At 40.1% G+C, this 19,656-nt stretch overlaps 1 protein-coding gene across 3 annotated transcripts in view; it reads right to left on the reverse strand.

The window, feature by feature from the left end:
- Window positions 1–19,656, reverse strand: part of slc4a10a (solute carrier family 4 member 10a) — a 182,086-nt gene that overhangs the window by 96,327 nt on the left and 66,103 nt on the right. For all 3 annotated transcript variants that reach the window (XM_052025762.1, XM_052025752.1, XM_052025742.1), the window contains exons 3-4: window positions 5,543–5,686; window positions 1,837–1,975 (exon numbers count right to left, since the gene is read on the reverse strand). In XM_052025762.1, the coding sequence (XP_051881722.1) occupies window positions 1,837–1,975; window positions 5,543–5,686 (283 nt within the window). The remainder of the gene's footprint in view (window positions 1–1,836; window positions 1,976–5,542; window positions 5,687–19,656) is intronic.

A 19,656-nucleotide genomic window follows, 5' to 3' on the forward strand; every position in this document is an offset into this window, starting at 1 on the left:
CCAGGCACCCAGAGAAAGACCAATTTATTTCTTCTGTTTCCTGCCTGACAACCAATTCTCAATACATAGCGTCATATATCCCCAATCTCATGTGCTTTAACTTTGCACACTACTGTCTTATGTGGATCCTCACCAAAAGCCTTCTGAAAGTCCAAAGACATAGCAAACATTGGTTTTCCCTTACCTAGTCCACTAATTACAATTCTCAAATTGCTGCCATAGATTTAAGCATGAATTCCCTTCCCTTAACTCATGACAACTTTGTCCAATCCCGTTAATGATTTCCAAGTGTTATTGCATCCTTTATAAGGGATTCTAGCATCTTCCAACTGCCAATGTTAGGCTTATTGGTCTGTGATTCCACTTTTCCTCTCCCTCCTTTTAAGTAGTGGGGTTATAATTTGCCATCCTCCAACTTGTAGGAACCATCCTAGAATGTTGTAAATTGTTTACCAATACATCCACCATTTCCAGACCCATTCCTTTAGTACTCTGGGATATAGATTATCAGACCTTGAGAGTTTGTCAGTCTATAGCCTCATTGATTTCCCTAGCACTATTTATTTTCTATTTCTGATTTCCTTCAGTCCTTCCTCTCTCAAGTTCCTTGCTTCCCTTACACATCTGGGAGGTTGTTTGCCTACTTCTTTGTGAAAACAGAATCAAAATATGTGGCTAATGGTTCTGCCATCTCTTTGTCTCCGTTTATAATTTTATCCATTTGCCTCATTTCTGATTGTCCTATCCTCTACACATCTGCATGTTTAACCCTGGACAATAAATGATAGTGTTATAATTGAGTGAGCAGCCATCAAAGCCAAGCCCATTCCTGACTTCAAACAATGACCAGATGCCTAATTGGCTTACAGAGTAAAATCATAGTCATTTTTTCTTTTACCATGAGCAAAAAGGGCCATTATTCTGCATACAGCCATGAGCACTATAGAAGTTCAGGAACCAGAAAAGATCACAGTCCTTTCATCTCTTCTGGTTCCTTCAGGATGCCTCAGCACAACAGCCTGTTTCTGTGCTGCATTACTCTATGACTCTATTAGCTGGTGTTCTTTGGGTGCAAGGTATGATCCAAGTCCTCAGGACATGGGTGGCACATCTACTGGGACCCAGAGGAGGGAATTGCCCTGGAGACACCAAATGGTACTGACCTCACCCTGGGAGAGAGCAAGCATCCAGCAGATGTGGGAGGGGTAAAGTGTCGGGTGGGAGAGAGGGAGGGTGGGGTGATGGAGAAGGAAAGGAAGAGCAAGATGGGCAAGGAGCTGAGAGAAGGTGGATGTGAAGAGGAATGGGAGAGGGAGGCAGAGAGAAAGAGGACTAAGGGAAGGGGAGGTGAGGATTAGGGCGGTAGTGCAAGGGAGGTGGGAACAAGAAAGAGGATGTGGAAAGAATCTTATGTTTGTATCCACATGTGAGAGAGCGAGTTTGTGCGTGTGTTTTTATGTGTGCGTGCAGTTAGAGTGTGGCTGCGTACACTTTGAGTGTGTGTAAGGGTCTGTATCTGTGTATCCATATGGGGGGGTTATGCTAAGCTGGTATGGCAGAGCCTGTTTTCCAATCATCTTGGTGTACAATGGCCACCCCACATTAGACAAATTCAAACAGGGATCTTACACCAAGAGGATAATGCTGATGCATTTTCCACCAATTCCTACTTAAATCAAACATCTAAATCTGGATTTAATATAGGATTTTTCCTTTCTGTATGGGTCAGCTTATCTGTGCTTTAATCAGCTAAACCCAGAACAACATATAAACATTAGAAGCTGAGCATCACATTTCATTTGTTGAATCAATTTGTTGTTCAGAAGTACAAATCACCTAGCAGTCTCCTTCCATTCTGTATCTTCACCATTATGCATGCAGATTTCATCAAGTTCAGTGAAGAGATCATGTGGGATATGTTCTTCATCATCATCCTCTATTCCAAGAATAAACTGCACTCGCTGGGACGGAGTATCTGAAAAGACATTGAAAAGTGAAGTGAGGAAAAAAATGTTTAAAATGAATTCTTATGAAAAAGGTGCATTTCTGCTGAAAGATAATGCTCATTGTTAATCTATTTCTGTCTTTCAGACATTGACTGATCAGGGAAAGTCCCTCAGGCATTCTGGATAAGATTCTCTCTAGAAATGGACACAAATTGTTCACTGATCTGAAAGGTTGATGGAGATCAATAATTTCCTCCAATAGGATATCTGGGAAGACTTCAGAAAACCTATAACTCATTCACTGTTTGGCCCCTAACCTACGGAACATATTTGTTTCTAAACAGAAATAAAGGCTTACATTTATATATTGCATTTCACAACAGGGCATCCAAATTGACTTTAGAGCCTGCAAGAAAAAAAACATTCACTTGGCCACCCCTGCTAAGCTAAAGAATAAAGCAGAAGGTGGAGCTACAATACAATTGCGAGGGTCTCTCAGTAAGACAAGAAGGATCTGAATGGCCCCAGTACTGTTGGGGTTTCTGTTGCTCTTGGCTCCCGATTTTTCCCCAACTTTCCATTTATATTGGAGTCATTCTTTAAATCTAAACATCATTGCCACATAAAAAAATTGAGCAATTTTCTGAAGTTATGCAGTGACTCTAAATTTGTGCAACAGAAAATCTTAAATTCTGTGACATTAATTAATCGTGACCCAGTCATGGTTTTAATCACACTACAATGATAATGGAACATTAATATTTTTTAACCAATGCTGCAGGGAGGAACAAAGAAGGCAGAGAGTGTTGGGGGCAGGAAAGGAGCAGGGGGAAGAGGAAAAAAAGGAGAAAAAGGAAAAGAGAGATAGTAGAAGTGAGAGGAATTTAGGAATCAGAGAGAGAGGGGCTAGAGAGACACAGGATCTATTAAGGGAGTAGGTAGGAAGAGAGGCAATAGTGGGTGGGAGAGGAGGATTGGGGTTGAGGGGGAGGGACAGAAATTTTGCCCCAAGCCACAGGCTGAATCATGACAATGAAGGATCAAACCAATCCTAAGCTTTAAATCAAAAGCAGTAACTCTCTCTCCCTTCCTCATCCCAACACCACCACCCCCACCCCCACCCCCAACACACACAGTAAACAGGGGAAAGCAACTCTGAACTCCTTTCTCATGAACCCATCAGCCAGCCTTCTGAATTCACAATAAGTTTCTGCATACAGTCCCTGCTGGGCAGCGCAAACAAATACTCACTGCTACCCCACAAGTGGTAGTGACCCTGGAGTGTCTGATATGACCCAAATTATCCCTGCCCTCTCAGGAGCCGGGAGGGTTAGTTTGGGGGGGTGGTTTGGTGGTGACAATTGAAGTTAAGGGTATTACATCAAGGGTATGGGGGGGGTGGAGGACAGAGATACACCCTGGGTTGTATTTCATGAAATCATAGCATAATCCATGGTCTTGTCTTTAACAGGTGACTGAAATATTTTGTTTTTGTTTTTCCATTCATTGCCAATTTCATCAATTGGACTATGTTTTTGATACTTGCTGGTAAAATCTTATTTGCTTTGCTTAGCCGTCAGCAAATCTGGATGCTCAACAAATTGACAAAACTTCACAGAATAAGCACAATTCTCTATAGATTCATTGGTTAGTTAGATGGAGAAGATGTAAGAAATTTTGTTAGGAGTATTCCATACGAGTATAGAATCAATTTAGATAATCTCTTCAAATGCTAGGAAGCAAAAAGAATCACTATATTGGCAACAGTAATCAATGTTTCAGTACATGCATTAGTAAAATGTTTCTCTTCAACATTTGACACTTTTAATTGTAAAAGAATAAAGCAGACTATTTGCTTTATTTTTGTTCCTTTATACGAGTTAACAATGCAAGATAAAATTGCCTTAAAATGGTCCTTTTGCAATTCCTTCCTAAAATACCTTTCCAAGCTATTCACTCTTACAGATAAGAGAGCATATAATTATCTTATGATCAGAGCTTGGTTTGTCCATTGGAATTGGCCCAGTCCATCCAGTCTTCCTCTAATTCTGGGTGAAAGTGCCTCAATTCTATAATTCCTTTAGATATTCTTTACTATAAACAAATGCATCTACCACAGATCCTTCTTGGTTGTTTTTAACTCTCATCAATATGGAGAAAAGTACAATGAATGGGCAAACGTGCTTCATATGTTTGACTCATGACTGATATAAATACATCAATATTATTGTGATTGTGAAAAGCCCTTCTTTCCATTTAGCCTCTTTTAAATCTTACTATTTCAAATTAGAGTCAGATGCAAAAATCCAGATTGTGAACCTCTCTGTTGCTTGCTCTTGCTCTCTGAGTGATTGACTAATACAAGAAATAGCACTCAGGATGAGAATTTGTTCTATTAATAATTTATTCTTAAAGGTTGTTTTCAAATTCTAATTTCTGTATGATCATCAATGTTGTGTCTATTATGCCATGTGAGCAGACAAGCAATATTTAACCTCTAACACTGAATTACAAACCTGGGTTCCTTGCATGATTTTAGAACTAGAGAGCTTTAGCAGTCCTGTAACATCATACTAGACCTCTTCAGCTTGAAGTTAAAATAGTAAATTGAGCAGGTGTTTTGTGGAGTTTGTAAAATTTCATGCTTTAAGAAAAACATATGCATGAATTTGATAGTGGAATGACATACATTTTCATATGACCCCAAATATTAAAAAGAGATGTGTATATATTTATTCTCTTCTCAGAGTTCCTTTGAAACTTACTACTTGGGTAGAATCCCTCTGTACAGACACCTTGTACAAGGTTTTACACACAATTCTCTTGAATAAATTTCCATAGCAATCAGGCAGCCTCAACCATGATTTTAAAGGATAAAACAGAATCAGAAAGAGAACACTGAAACTGCATTAAAATAGTGACCATCTCATTAAAATTATGACACTTAAAGTAAACAGTTTTATTACTTCCACTTAATCATACAAAACTGCTCATCAGGAAATGAAAATAAAAAAAACTGCAGATGCTAGACATCTGAAATAAAAACAGAAAATGCTGAAAACACTCAGTAGGTCAGTCAATGCATTTTTGGTTGCTTCAAATTCATATTCACTGCCCACGATTAAACAATGTATTTCTAAATGTCTACTAATTTTGTAATAAATTCTCAGAATATTCCCACAATTGATATAAAACTACTGTAGCGACACACCGCACCAGCATCGAACCGGCTCCCGACATCGGAGGCCCCGATCCAAGATGGCACGGGGCCCTCCTCCTTCCCCAGAGTTGGGCTGGGAAAGCCCGCGCGCAGGAAGGTCAGGTGACCTGCGCGTGACCTGTAGCGCGGGAAGTTTTCGACTATTAAAGGCGCACCGTGCCCTGGTCGGTTTTCGACCTCTGATTTCAAAACGAGCGACTCTGCGTCTTCATTTCATAGTGTGTAGCTAGCCATTACACTATCAATCATTATCCTGTTTACTGGCCGAGGAGTAACCAAATACCAGCCACATCATCACCTGCTATGCCACGTGAAAACAGATAATATCAACCACCACATCTCTATGGATCCTTAATGTGAAAGGAAAATACATTACCATAAGTAGGAGACTCTCTCCCATCCTCTGTGCTAGAGTCTCTTTCTCGATCACGCTTACGATGTTTGTGCCCACGATGCCTGTGTCGTCGGTGGCTTCGCCTTCCCCGTGGAACATGAACACCAATATACAAAGTTCGATGACCTACAGACAAGGAAAATAGATTTTGAGTACAAGTTTTCAGTTATTTTAATAGTTGGATCAACAATCAATCAACAGACAATCAAAGAGATTAATTTTAGTTTTGTTTTCCCTGATCCAAAATCAAAAGCATTGAATCATAAAGTGGTTAAAGCACAGGAGGCTATTTGGCTTATTGGTAGGTCTCAATCAGAGCAACCCACTATTTCCACTTAATGGCCTGTTCTCCGCGGCTTTGCATATTTTTCTCCATATACTTAACCAATTTCCTCTTAACCCCAAAATGGAACCTGCTTCCAATACATCTGCAGGCAGTGCAATCCAGATTCCAACCACACACTATGAAAAAAAAAGAATTTCCTCATGTTACTCTGAATTCTGTTCCCCTTTATTTGATTCCATTGATCCCTAGTCCTCAATCTCTCCACAAAGTAGCCTCCCCATTCTGTCCAGACCCCTCATTATTTTATATATTCCTATCAGATCTTCCTTCATCCTCATCCTTAAAGAAAATGATCCCATCATCTCCAATTCTTGTAATTCTTTTCTGGACCTTCTCTCATGCAGTTGCATCCTTCCTATAATACCAGACCAGAAGTTAACACAATGCACCAGTTAAGGTCAGACCAGTATTTTACAAAGGTGCAGCATCACTTCCTGCTTTTATAATTTCTGCTTGTATTGATAAAGCCTAGTATTGTGTATGCCTTAATAAATCATTCCTCAACCTGCTGTGCCACTTTCAATTATTTGTGAATACATACAACCAAATTCTCTGCTTCCAAATTCCTTTCAGAACAGTATCCTTTATATTGCCATTCCTCATATTTCTCCACATTAAATTTCACCTACCACATGTCCACCCATTCAACCAGCCTGTTCATACCCTGCTACGATTTATCAATACCTTCTTCACCTTTCTACAAAATTGCCAACTTTTATGATTTTTATGCCTATGGGACACTTCTGGATTCTCATTAATGTTTGTACCTTATCTTTTCTCATACACTTTTTGCTTGTCACATTACAAGTTTCACTTGCCATCTGATTCTTTTGTATTCAGCCTGAAATCAATTTTTATCTTGCTCTTCATGATGTTAACAATTCTGATATTCTGGAAATATCAAGCCCCATTTTTCATTACTATGTTCCTTAACACTGACAATTACGACTCAAAACTATGTTCTACTTTGAATGGAGATTCAGCTTCAGGTTGATTTAAAGCTCTTTGATTGGCCATCATGATATTATTTGAGAGCCTCAATTAACAGTATAGTGTGTTCCTGGGTGTCTGTCAAATAGGGTCTTCATGTTCTAGGGTGTTTTATATGCATGTTCACCAGCATGCCTCCGTTCTGCTATGAAAAATAGATTAATGTTGGAGACTTGTGCTCATGCTGCAAGATGATGTTAAGAAGAGCAGAAAGGCACTTCATATCAGACCTTATCATCTGCACAGCTCTGAAGAGTGATAATGTGGTTGTTTCATGTTAGATACTGCATTAATACAGTTTTTCTGATATTGCTCTAATTCAAATTATCTCACTAAAAACAGGAATTAAAGACTATTCAAAAATGTTGGTTTAAAAACTCATCTGTATAACCCAAAAACTGTTGTTGTCATGGATGAAAATTAAATTAATGCATCATTAATCAATTCTGTGCAAATTTGAATGAGTTAACATCTGCCATAATTAAGAATAGACAGGTTGGGTAAAAACTTTAAGTACCATAGCATTGTTTCTCTTATGTCCATCTTGCCCAAATGGCATAAACACTTGTGCAGTATCCAGAATTTATTTCAAGCGAGATTTTCAACCACATTGGTCCGGATCATGACTAGCACTGTTCACTCACAAAAGAACCTACTCTTACTAACATTAAAAAAATCAAGCTGCCAGACACAAGCAACCTGAAATCATAGGAAGAGTGCTTCATGAATAAATCTCTTGCAAACAAATTTCAGGTAGACTGACCCACACTAGCATCCCAGTCACCATAAACCCTGGGTGGATTCAGCAGGTTTCCCTTCAAGTTAAGCAGTAGCATAGCAGTTAGCGTAACATTATTACAGCACCAGCGACCTGGGTTCAATTCCTGCCACAGTCGGTAAGGAGTTTGTACGTTCTCCCCGTGTCTGCATGGGTTTCCTCAGGATACTCCGGTTTCCTCCCACATTCCAAAGATGTACAGGTTAGGAGCTGTGGGCATGCTATGTTGGTGCTGGAAGAGTGGTGACACTTGTGGGCTGCCCGCAGCACATTCTCAGTAACACAAAAAGACACATTTCACTCTGTGTTTCGACGTAAATGTGACTAATAAATAAATATCTCATCTTAAATGATTAGAAGAAATCTTGCAAAAAGAGAAGTGGTTTGAAGTCAAAATCAAGTTTATTGTCATATTCACAAGTGCAATGAAAAACATTTGCAGCAGCATCACAGGCACATAGCATCGTAAAAGCAGAATTCACAAGCAAAACATAAATTAAACACAATTTTTACAAAAAAAAACACAATTAGAACAAAAAAAGGTCCATTTTAGTGCAAAGTGATCAGAGTGGTCATAGTGTTGCTAAACTGTCGTGGTGATTAGGTTTTGCCAGTTGGTTCAAGAACTAAATGGTTGAAGGGAAGTAGCTATTCTTTACATCAGAAAAGAGGTAAAAGTTGGAGAAAAACCATTTGACAAGAGAGGTGGCATTCATGGCAGGAAGCATCTGCAAACGTCTACACTTTTGGTCACCCTGCAATGCATTCAAATAACCTGTACAGCTGAGAATGCAAAAGTCACGTTTATCAAAATGGTTGGTTCCCCACTTTGGCAGTGGAGATTTCCTTAAATTCTGTAACACAGCAGTAAACAAGACGTCAAATGTGGCATCTTCCAGCACAGAAAGCCTGCAAAGATCCTGAGGCGAGGTTTCCGAGAGCAAGGATGACCCTGACTCTAATTTTGAGAGCAGCAAAGGCAGTTGTATTTGTTAGACAAAAATTTAGCGCCAAACAAACACAAACTGCTTCCTCTCCACGCTGTACTTTAGAAATCTGTAAAGGTACCTCTTCCCCCTGGCACCTCCTTCCCCCCCCCCCCCCCCCCCCCCCCGTTATCGCCCCCCCCAACCCCCATTATTGTAACATGCATTATTTGTTGACACTGCCAGTAGATGAAAGGGTGCTGGGTGCATTGTGGTGTGACTCTTTAAAGTCTACTTCCTGATGTCAGAATCATATGAACGATGCTGTTGACCTTGGAGATTTGACCCCAAATGCCCACTATTCTTAAAAAGAGTAGTATTTCACAAGAGGGCTCACAAGTGCAGTTTTGGAATTTGCACAAACAAATTATGATATTTTTTTTTGCAAAGAGCTTTTTGAAATATCATTGGGGAGATTGCTAACTGTTTTAATGCTAGAGAAATGGTTCAGACAAATTTCTTAACCCTTACTTTTTGACAAGTTAGCTATTGAATAATTACATGGGTATTTGTTTTCTCAAATAATTTAACCATATCATGAAGTTTAACTTTATACTCTCAATTTCAATGGAGGTTACATCTTTCCATTAGATGTGTTACACCTCATCTGTACAGTATTCTGAAATCTGCCAAGTTAATTAAAACACAAATTTCCTGTACTACTCAATTCCATCTTTAAGTGTAAAGTGATGCATCATGGAAGGAAAAATGATTAAGGGTTTTATGAATAAAATGGTCCTATTTTAAAGGAGCAAAAAAACAAACTGTGAAGAAACTCAGCAGGTCAGGCAGCATCTGTAGAGGCAAAGAGATGGTTGACATTTCAGTCCTGATGCAGGGTCTTGACCCAAACCATCAACCATCACTTTGCCTCCACAGATGCCACCTGACCTGCTGAATTCCTCCAGCATTTTGTTTTTTTTTGCTAAAGACGAGAGCATCTGCAGTCTCACGTCTCCTATTTTATAGGAGCTGCACAAATAAAGACACAGAAGAGTTCACATGAACAAATCTATGAAGATGGCAAGACAAGTTGATAGAGATTAAAGAGTATTCAATTACTTTAGCTGAATTTTGTGGGGAAATGTGACATTTCTGCAATGAACTGCTGGCAGTTCCTCACACAAGTGCCAGCACACCACACTAGGTTGTGGAAGCTCCTCAAATTTGTTTTAGAGAAGGATGGCTGTGAAGGGTTAAGTGTTAGAATGTTTTTAAATTTGTATTTATATTGATTACTCTAAATGTTTGAGTAGGGCTTGCAAGTTTATAATATATAAATAGTTAATAGCTCAATTAACTTTTAAGAGTTTTGGACTGCTCGAGACTTCTTTTAATGTTGGAAACATTCAGAAAGATTCATTTTTGGACCCCTCTGATAGCCGGCAAGAAGATGAGGTCTACCAAGTTTTTTTCAACATTTTCATGAGTGGGCCTTAATGTTCACATAATGCAACTCACTCCCCATATGTTCAATACAAGCAAAAGATTCTGCCATGGTTCATGGCTCTGCCACCAAGGTTGAAATTAACACCTTCTTGTGACATGGCCTCAGGAGATCTATACAAGATAAATGCAATCATATTTTCCAGGTCAATTGTAAATGCAAGTGGCTCACGCTGACAACAAATGTCTTTATAAATTGGGACTTTGAGCATTAAAGCAAAATGGTTTTCCTTTGTAAATCGCTGGTTGGAATGCAGCCAGAGTACTGTGTTCAATTCAGGGCTTCACACTTTGGTAGTATATTAAGCCTGTGATGCAACCATACCTTACATAATAGATGGCATAGCAAGAGATGGACCTTCAGACAACTATAGTAAGGATGGATATCTTAAAACTGACCCTGGTAAGTGTGGAGAGACTGAAGGAATTTCTGGAAAATGCCAGAAGTTGGGGCAAAATTCTGGCATTTACTTGGACAGATGTTGGTAATTTCTGGACTTCAGCACATGTATTTGAATGGCAAATGTTCCAGACAGCATTAAATGGAGGGTCAAGAGGCCCTTTCATTTTGAAGGAGATTGTACAGGTGCATAAAAGAAAGGCAAACTATTATTTTCTAAAACTTGCAATTGCAATAATCATTTGATTGTATTTCATTTTTTTAAATTATTTTAAAATATTTTATATATTTTTAATTATTTACTTCATTTTCCTAGTTTTGAATGCTTCTGAATATCAGGTCATGACAATGTGGGAGGCTCGCTCTGGCCTACTAATGTGATCCAGTTATATCATGCAAAGCCCTGGTACCACACAGGGTCTCATCAATCAGGTCAAGGACTGTATCAGCCAGCAGATTCAGCCTTGCAGATCTGAACCAGGTAAGAATGGGATAAATCAGCTATCTGAGCAGTGAGTATGGACAATATCCACATTCTGCAAAATCCTAGCTAATGAGAACAGATTTCCTACAGCTTCAGACATACAGCATGGCATAAAACTGCACTTTTCCTGTTTCAGTAAAATACAGGAAGCCACAATTAAGGATGTACAATACCAAAGAACTCAACATTAATAAGAACTAAAATACATGGTTCACTGGTAATAATACCTTAACACTTGTCAACTGCTAATGAGATACTTTATAAACGCTGAAAAGCAAGTTAATACAGCTGTGAAATATATTTGTGCACTGTAAAAGGAGTAACTCAAGCAAATTTTTTGTGAAAGGCTCAGCTGACTGTCTTGTGTAAGCCAGAGGGTTTGTACATGCATTGAGGATCCAGCTTCACAATGGATCTGAGACTTTTAATCTAATTAAGAGAAATACGTCAGCATGTGCTGATGCAACACAACATGGGAAGTCAACTCATCAGGAAGAAGAAACAAAGTGTGAGCGCAAAGATGGTCAAGGGATCAGAGACTGTTTTCCTTGCACATGTTGAAATGGGTTGGGGAATGAGGTTGAAGAGGAAGTGGGTGCTTATATTGATGGTTGATGTGTTATGCAAGTAATTTTTTTTGGGTGGGGGGGGTCAAGTTTATGATGATTTTACCTTTGGCAGAATCTACTGCTATGCATCCATTCCTATTCTATTGTATATGAGTAATAGCTGTCACTTCAGACTTCAACTTTTCTGCCTCTGCTTACTTCCTTCCAGCACCTTTAAACTTGCGTGTCCATCCTGGCCTCCTGTTCTTTTAAGATTCCCAACTAATTATTCCAACCCCATTTTTACAAAATCACTCTTCATCCATTGGCCACCTGAAATATTGCATTGTCTTCTTGTCTCTATCCTGGTATTCTTCCCCAATTTTGCAACATATGTCACTGGCCATGCTCTTGTAGGCTTCTTAATTGCCCCTCTTCCCCCTCCAAACAGGTTATTCTTGCCTCTGATGCCTTTTTTGTTACCGTTGGTTTCACCATTGATACCCACTTCTTCAGTAACCTTACCATTTTTTTGGAACTGCCTACCTAATTCCCACTGTCATGCTTTTACCCACCCTGATTTTTAAAGGCATTTCAAAATATTCCACCCAAATGAGCACCACCAATGCCAGTTTTGAAAAAACCCAGCCTAATTTCTGTTTTTCCTTCCTCCTCAACGTCTCTTGTTTATTTCTCCTCAATGTGAAATTCTGAAATCTTGTGTGTGAATGGGTTTAAAAGATATTTGTTAAAGATGAGGAACTGTCATAGTGATTGTATTGATTAAATCGTACCTGGAATACGAGTAAAGGAAAAAGTAACATGTCTGTGGAATATGTTCAATCACATAAAAATAACAATCTGAAAGGGCAGTCATGCAGAAGCAAACTCTTAGCCAATGGAAAGAACATACAAGACAACCACTGACACCATGGAAATCCATTATATCTGCATCCTCAAGTCAGTGATGAAGTATCACAGTTGATAAATGTGGTTGCTGACCCAACTACAGCATGCAGGTAGAGGCAGGATACAGATTCCTTGTGGGAAAAGGAAAACATTTTGAGTCCACCTCTGCCACTCACCTGTGCAATCTGTTTCTTTTAATTCAACACGAAAACAAGTGCATGCCCACCTTTGTTGTCAACCTTGTCTGGCTTGCAAAGGGCCAGGCGCAGGATAGCAGGGGTAATTGTCAGCAAGTATAGAGCTCAACCCCTTCCTTTAAACATTAACCACCCTAGGGACAGGTGTGTATGTATGTATATGTATTGTATGTCTGTAAAAGTGTTCCTCCAAAAGAGACAAATTTAAATGCCTAAGTACATCTCCAGACTAACAATAAAATAAATTCTGATGTAATATTGGATACTATATAGACTTTAGCCAAGATGATCACAGGATTACATCTCTCAAAAGTGCATTTGCACTACAAATTTGTTGTCTTTTAATCAACATTTAATTTCTAAATCAAGCCCTGAAACCCAATTTATTCTTAAACTCAGAACCTTTGGATTAAATATAATGATGAAAATTGATCTCTTTCAAGACAACAGGCTGTATTAAGATACAAACACTAAAATCCATTCACAAAAGTGCACTTCTTTAACCTGTATTAAATGTATTGTAACATGTTAATAATTGTTTCCATGCAAATTGAAACCTGTAGCTAACCAAATGTGTATCTTAGATTCACTACTGAAGTTGGTCACACTAACACAAAATAACTCAAATAATATGACACTGTGCCACATCATATAACCTGCATTTCTGCTGAGTTCCTGAATTTTTAAGAAACCTCTGTACACTGTTTTAATCCAGCACAATATTTACAGTGATACAAAATACACGCCCTATATGGTATCAAACTTCTTGTTGTTGAGGCTGCACTCATCAAGGCAGGTGGCAAGTATTCCATCACACTCCTGACTTGAGCCTTGTAGATGGTGGAGAGGCTTTGGGGAGTGAGGAGGTGAGTCATTTGCCACAGGATTCCTATCTTGTTTTCTCTCTCTCTCAGCTCTGAGGAAGGGTCTCAGACTTGAAATGTTCATTGTTTCTCTTTCCATAGATACTAGCCGACATACTGAATTTTTGCCAACATGTTCTGCTTTTATTTCAGAGTTCACATGTCTGCAATTCTTTTTTGATCCTCATCCCACCCTCTTGTTCCCCTCTCAGCCACAACCCATACAACTATCAGTTTTAGAAAATAACACACTGGATGGGTTGATATTCAGAAAGTTATTCCAAAAAACCTTATTACCTAGCTGTCTAATGCAGATACATAAAAGAATATAATATCAAAAACCAAGGAACAGAAAGAACTAGAAGCAGGAGTAGACTAAAAGAGCTAGTCACTGACTTCAGGAAGGGTGGGGGGGAGGGGTGGAGTGCAAACGCTCCTGCTTACATCAACAGTGCTGAGGTCAAGAGGGTTGAAAGCTTCAAGTTCCTTGGAGTGTACATCACCAATAGCCTGCCCTGATCCAAACACATAGACACCATGATCAAGAAAACACACCAGTGCCTCTACTTCCTCAGGAGGCTAAAGAAATTTAGCATGTCCCCTTTGATCCTCAGCAATTTTTTTTAATCGATGCACCATAGAAAGCATCCTATCCTGATGCATCACAGCTTAGTATGGCAACTGCTCTGCCCGAGACCGCAAGAAGCTGCAGGGAGTTGTGGACAGAGCTAAGCACATCATGGAAACCAGCTTCCCCTCCATGGACTCTGGCTACACTTCTCGCTACCTCAGTAAAGCAGCCAACATTATCAAAGACCCCACCCACTCCAGACATTCTCTCTCCTCCCCCCTCCCATCAGGCAGAAGATACAAAAGCCTGAAAGCACGTACAATCAGGCTCAAGGACAGGCTACTATCCTGCTGTTATAAGACTATTGACTTGTCCCCTAGTACAATAAGATGGACTCTTGACCTCACAATCTACCTCGTTATGGCCTTGCACCTTATTGTCTACCTGCATTGTACTTTCCCTGTAACTGTAACACTTTATTCTGCATGTTGTTATTGTTTTCCCTTGTACTACCTCTATACACTGTTGTAATGAAATGATCTGTTTGGGTGGCATGCAAGACAGAGTTTTTCACTGTATCTCAGTACACGTGACAATAATAAACCGATTTACCAATTTAGTTAAGACCAGATGACCCCTAGTACCAACTGGCCATTCAGTAAGAATATGGCTGATCTTTTACCTTGGCTCCACTGTCTCCCCATTCTCCGATGCCTTTTCTATCCAAAAATCTATCAATTTTTATCTTGAATATACTCAACTACTCTTGGGTAAAGAATTCCAAAGAGACACTACCAACAACAATATAAAATAACACAAAACACTCGGCTTCATCTTATGCTGAAAAGTGTTTGCAAACTGGAGTTTTCTTTGTGAACATCAAGGAAACATAATACAAAATACTGTGGTGCCATTTTGTTTTCTATCCTGCTTTTACCAACTTTAAAGTAATTCCTCAAAAACAAACCCACCCATGGAGTATTCAATATTCTACAGAAATGTCATCTAAATTTGTCTCATTTTCTTCAGAAAGAAAATTCAACACTAAGCCTTTAATATCATTTATTAGATTGTTAAAAATGCTCAAAATAGCATTTTCAGTGCCTTCCATTTGATGAACTAATTGGCAGAATCACTGGAGTAAGTGACTCACTAGCATATGGACTGGCTGAGCAGACAGCAAGGATGCATGAAGAGGTCGATGAAGGAGAAGGAAATTGAAGGAAATGAAAGGATGAGATGAAATAAGGTGGCAGGAGATTGTTGCTGTACATGGGCTGATACCCATGTAAAACCCATTCATAACTATAAAACCATCCATCAAGTCACCCACGCAGTCAATCTTACATAAAGAGAACTGAGCCCCATCCTACTCAATCTTTCAAGATAATTTTATGCTTTCTGTCAGTTTTCATTGTTTTAAATCTTTTTGCATTTTCAAGTGATTTTGCATCCTTTTTGTAATATGGAAATGAAAGTTATGTATGCTTCTTTTAAATACAGTCCAACAGGTTTCTGGATAATTTTAACATAACTGTTGCTTATAAATTTTATTCCTTAGGAACCATATTCAGAGCATTGTTATTCTTTTCAAACTTTGTTAATGTGCAATGCTTAGTGTAACCTAAACAATTAGAACAAATAGGACAGGTATTCCCTGGGTGTCACTGACAAAGCCAGCATTTAATGCTAATCCCCAATCGTCTTTGAACTGAGTGTTTGCTGGTTTATTTCAGAATGCATTTAAGAATCAACCACATTGCTACAGATCTTGAGTCATGCTACCTCAGGGCTGGGGATTCAATGTAGGATTCATTTTCAAACGGCTTCTCTAAGACAGCAATTGGCTGACATCATTGGCACTTATAATGAGCAAGTTACCGATAAGGCATGGAGCACTTGGAAATACCAATTTCATGTACCCTATTTCACATAGAAGTTCTGCTGAAGTTATCCCCAATTATAACATAACCTACACATGTTGCATGAAGATCAACTGCATGTTAAGGAAAATCTGATAGCCGTAAATGGCAAAAAGGTAACCAAATTGATTTTTAGTAATTTTATTTTGGTTGCCATGGAAGTAGATTTGAAAGATATTTAGATTCAAGAAGTTGGAACATAGAACACTACAGGCTCTTTGGCCCATGATGTTGTGCTGACCTATTAACCTACTCTAAGATTAATCTAACCATTCCCTCCCACATAGCCATCCATTTTTCTATCATCCATGTGCCTATCTCAGAGTCTCTTAAATGTCCCTAATGTATCTGCCTCTACCAGCACCCCGGCAGTGTTCTCCATACACCCACCACTCTGTGTAAATAAAACTTACTTCTAATATCCCCCTGTGCTTTTTTCCCCCAATCACCTTAAAATTATGCCCCCTCATGTTAGCCATTTCTACCCTGGGAAGAAGTCTCTGGCTGTCCATTTGATCTATGCCTCTTATCATCTTGTACACCTCTATCAAGTCACCTCTCATCTTCCTTCACTCCAAAGAGAAAAGCCCTAGCTCGCTCAACCTATCCTCATAAGACATGCTCTCCAATCCAGGCAGCATCCTGGTAAATCTCCTCTGCATCCTTTCCAAAGCTTCCATATCCTTCCTATAGTGAGGCAACCAGAACTGAACACAATATTCCAAGTGTGGTCTAACCAGAGTTTTAAAGAGCTGCAACATTACCTCGCAGCTATTGAACTCAATCCCCCGACTAATGAAGGCCAACATGCCATTTGCCTTAACAACCCTATCAACTTGCGCAGCAAAGCAGCCATTTTGGAGCAGTCATTTTGAGAGTGGCTACTGTCTAGTCAAAGTGCTGCTGGTTGTCTAAGTGTGGCCTTTGGTGAATACCAGGCTTCAGTGAGGAAGACGAACAACACTAGGGGTAAGGTTCCTATTCTTTTCTTGTCTCTTTATTTTCCCTCAAAGCTTTTCAGTCATGGCAGGTGAGCTCAGACCCGTGTCATGCTCCTCCTGCACTCAGGGAGGCTGTCAGTGTCCCTAATGACTACATGCAGGAAGTGTGTCTAGCTGTAGCTCCTGACAGACTGCATGACGGCACTGGAGCTGTGCATGGATTCACTTTGGAGCATCGACGATACTGAGAATGTTGTGGATAGCACACTTAGTGAGTTGGTCACACCGCAGTTTAAAGGCCTGGAGAAACATAGGGAATGGGTGACCAACAGGCAGAGCAGTAGCAGGAAGGTAGTGCAGGAGTCCCCTGTGGTCATCTCCCTCCAAAACACATATACTGCTTTGTACACTGTTGGGGGAGATGGCTCATCAGGGGAAGGCAGCAGTAGCCAGGATTATGGCACCGTGAGTAGCCCTGCTGCATAGAAGGGCAGGAAAAAGAATGGCAGAGCTGTAGTGGTAAGGGATTCCATAGTAAGGGAAATAGATAGAAGCTTCTGTGGCTGCAAACGGGACTACCGGTTGGTGTGTTGCCTCCCAGTTGCAAGGGTCAGGGATATCTCAGAGCAGCTGCAGGGCATTCTGGAAGGAGAGGGTGAACAGCCAGTTGTCGTGGTGCATGTAGGTACCAACGATAGAAGAAAAAAAGTGGGATGATGTCCTACAAGCCGAATTTAGGAAGCTAGAAGACAGATTAAAAAGTAGGACCTCAAAAGGTGATAATCTCAGGATTGCTACCTGTGCCGTGTGCTAGTCAGAATAGGAATAGCAGCAGGGTTAGGATAAATATGTAGCTTGAGCTGTGGTGCAGGATGGAGGGATTTAGATTCCTGGGGCACTGGAACCGGTTCTGGGGGAGGTGAGACCAGTACAAACTGGACAGTCTACACCTGGGCAGGACTGGGATCAATGTCCTAGGGGGATTGTTTGCTAGTGCTGCTGGGGAGGGTTTAAACTAATATGCCAGGGAATCCATGCAGAAAGACAGAGGGAAGCAAAGCAGAGACCAGAGCAAAAGTTAGAAATGAGAAAAGTAAGAGTGGAGTACAGAAAAGTCAAAGGACACAAAGGTTACTAGATTCTAAGAGGACAATGAGTGTAAGGGCACTTTATCTGAATGCCTGTCGTATTCAAAACAAGGTCAGTGAACTTGTGGTACAGATCAGTACAAAGGGGTATGACTTAGTGGCCATTACAGAAACATGGTTGTAGGGTGGAGATGAGTGGGAATTAAATATCCAAGAGGTATCAGGTAATATAGAAGGATAGGCAGGAAGATAAGGGAGGTGGGATAGCACTCTTAATTAAGAATGAGATCAGGGCAATAGTGAGAGACGATATAAAGTCTAGGGAGCAGAATGTTGAATCCATCTGGATAGAGATTAGAAATAGTAAAGGGAGAAAAAAATATCACTGGTGGGAGCTGTCCATAGGCCACTGAATAATAACATTACAGTGGCACAGGCAATGAACCAAGAAATATTTGATGCATGTAAGAATGGAACAGCAGTTGTCATAGGGGACTTCAACTTCCACATAGATTGGGCAAATCAGGTTGGTCGAGGCAGTCTTGAGGAGGACTTCATAGAATGCATCCGTGATAGCTTTCTTGGACAGCATGTTAGTGAACCTATAAGGAAAAATGCTCTCTTAGATCTGGTCTTAGATTCAGAAAGGGCAGATCCTGTTTGACAAACTTACTGGAGTTCTTTGAGGATATAATGAGCGCAATGGATAGAGGAGAACGGGTGGATGTTGTATACTTGGATTTCCAGAAGGCGTTCGATAAGGTGCCACATAAAAGACTTATCCACAAGATAAGGATGCATGGAGTTGGGGGGTAATGTATTAGCATGGATAAAGGATTGGTTAACCAATAGAAGGCAGAGAGTTGGGATAAATGGGTATTTCTCTGGTTGGCAATCAGTGGTGAGCAGGGTGCTGCAGGGGTCGGCGCTGGGTCCACAACTGTTCATGATATACATTAACAATCTGGAAGAGGGGACAGAGTGTAGCATATCTAAATTAAGTGGAAAAACAAATTGTGCACAAGATGTTGAGAGTCTGCAGAGATATAGGTAGGTTAAGTGAGTGGGAAAGGGTCCGGCAGATGGAGTACAATGTTGGTAAATGCGAGGTCATCCAGTTTGGAAGGAAAAAAATAGAAGATTAGATTATTATTTAAATGGTGAAAGATTGCAGCATGCTGTTGTGCAGAGGGACTTGGGAGTGCTTGTGCATGAATCGCAAAAGGTTGGTTTGCAGGTTATCAAGGCGGCAAATGGAACGTTGGCCTTCATTGCTAGAGGGACTGAATTTCAGAGCAGGGAGGTTATGCTGCAACTAAACAGGGTATTGGCAAAGCCACACATGGAGTACTGCATGCAGTCCTGGTCTCCTTACTCGAGGAAAGATATACTGGCTTTGGAGGCAGTGCAGGGGAGGTTCACCAGTTTGATTCTGGAGATGAGGGGGTGAGCCTTTGAGGAGAGATTGAGTCACCTGGGACTATATTCACTGGAATTCCGATGAGAGGGAATCTTATGGAAATATATAAAATTATGAAAGGGATAGATGCCACGTGCTAGTGAGGCAAGAAATAGGAAGATAGTGCAGTTTAACATGTGGCTAAGCAGATGGTACAGGAGGGAGGGC

Source organism: Pristis pectinata, chromosome 1 (genome assembly GCF_009764475.1).
Source record: "Pristis pectinata isolate sPriPec2 chromosome 1, sPriPec2.1.pri, whole genome shotgun sequence".
NCBI classification, from domain to species: domain Eukaryota; kingdom Metazoa; phylum Chordata; class Chondrichthyes; order Rhinopristiformes; family Pristidae; genus Pristis; species Pristis pectinata.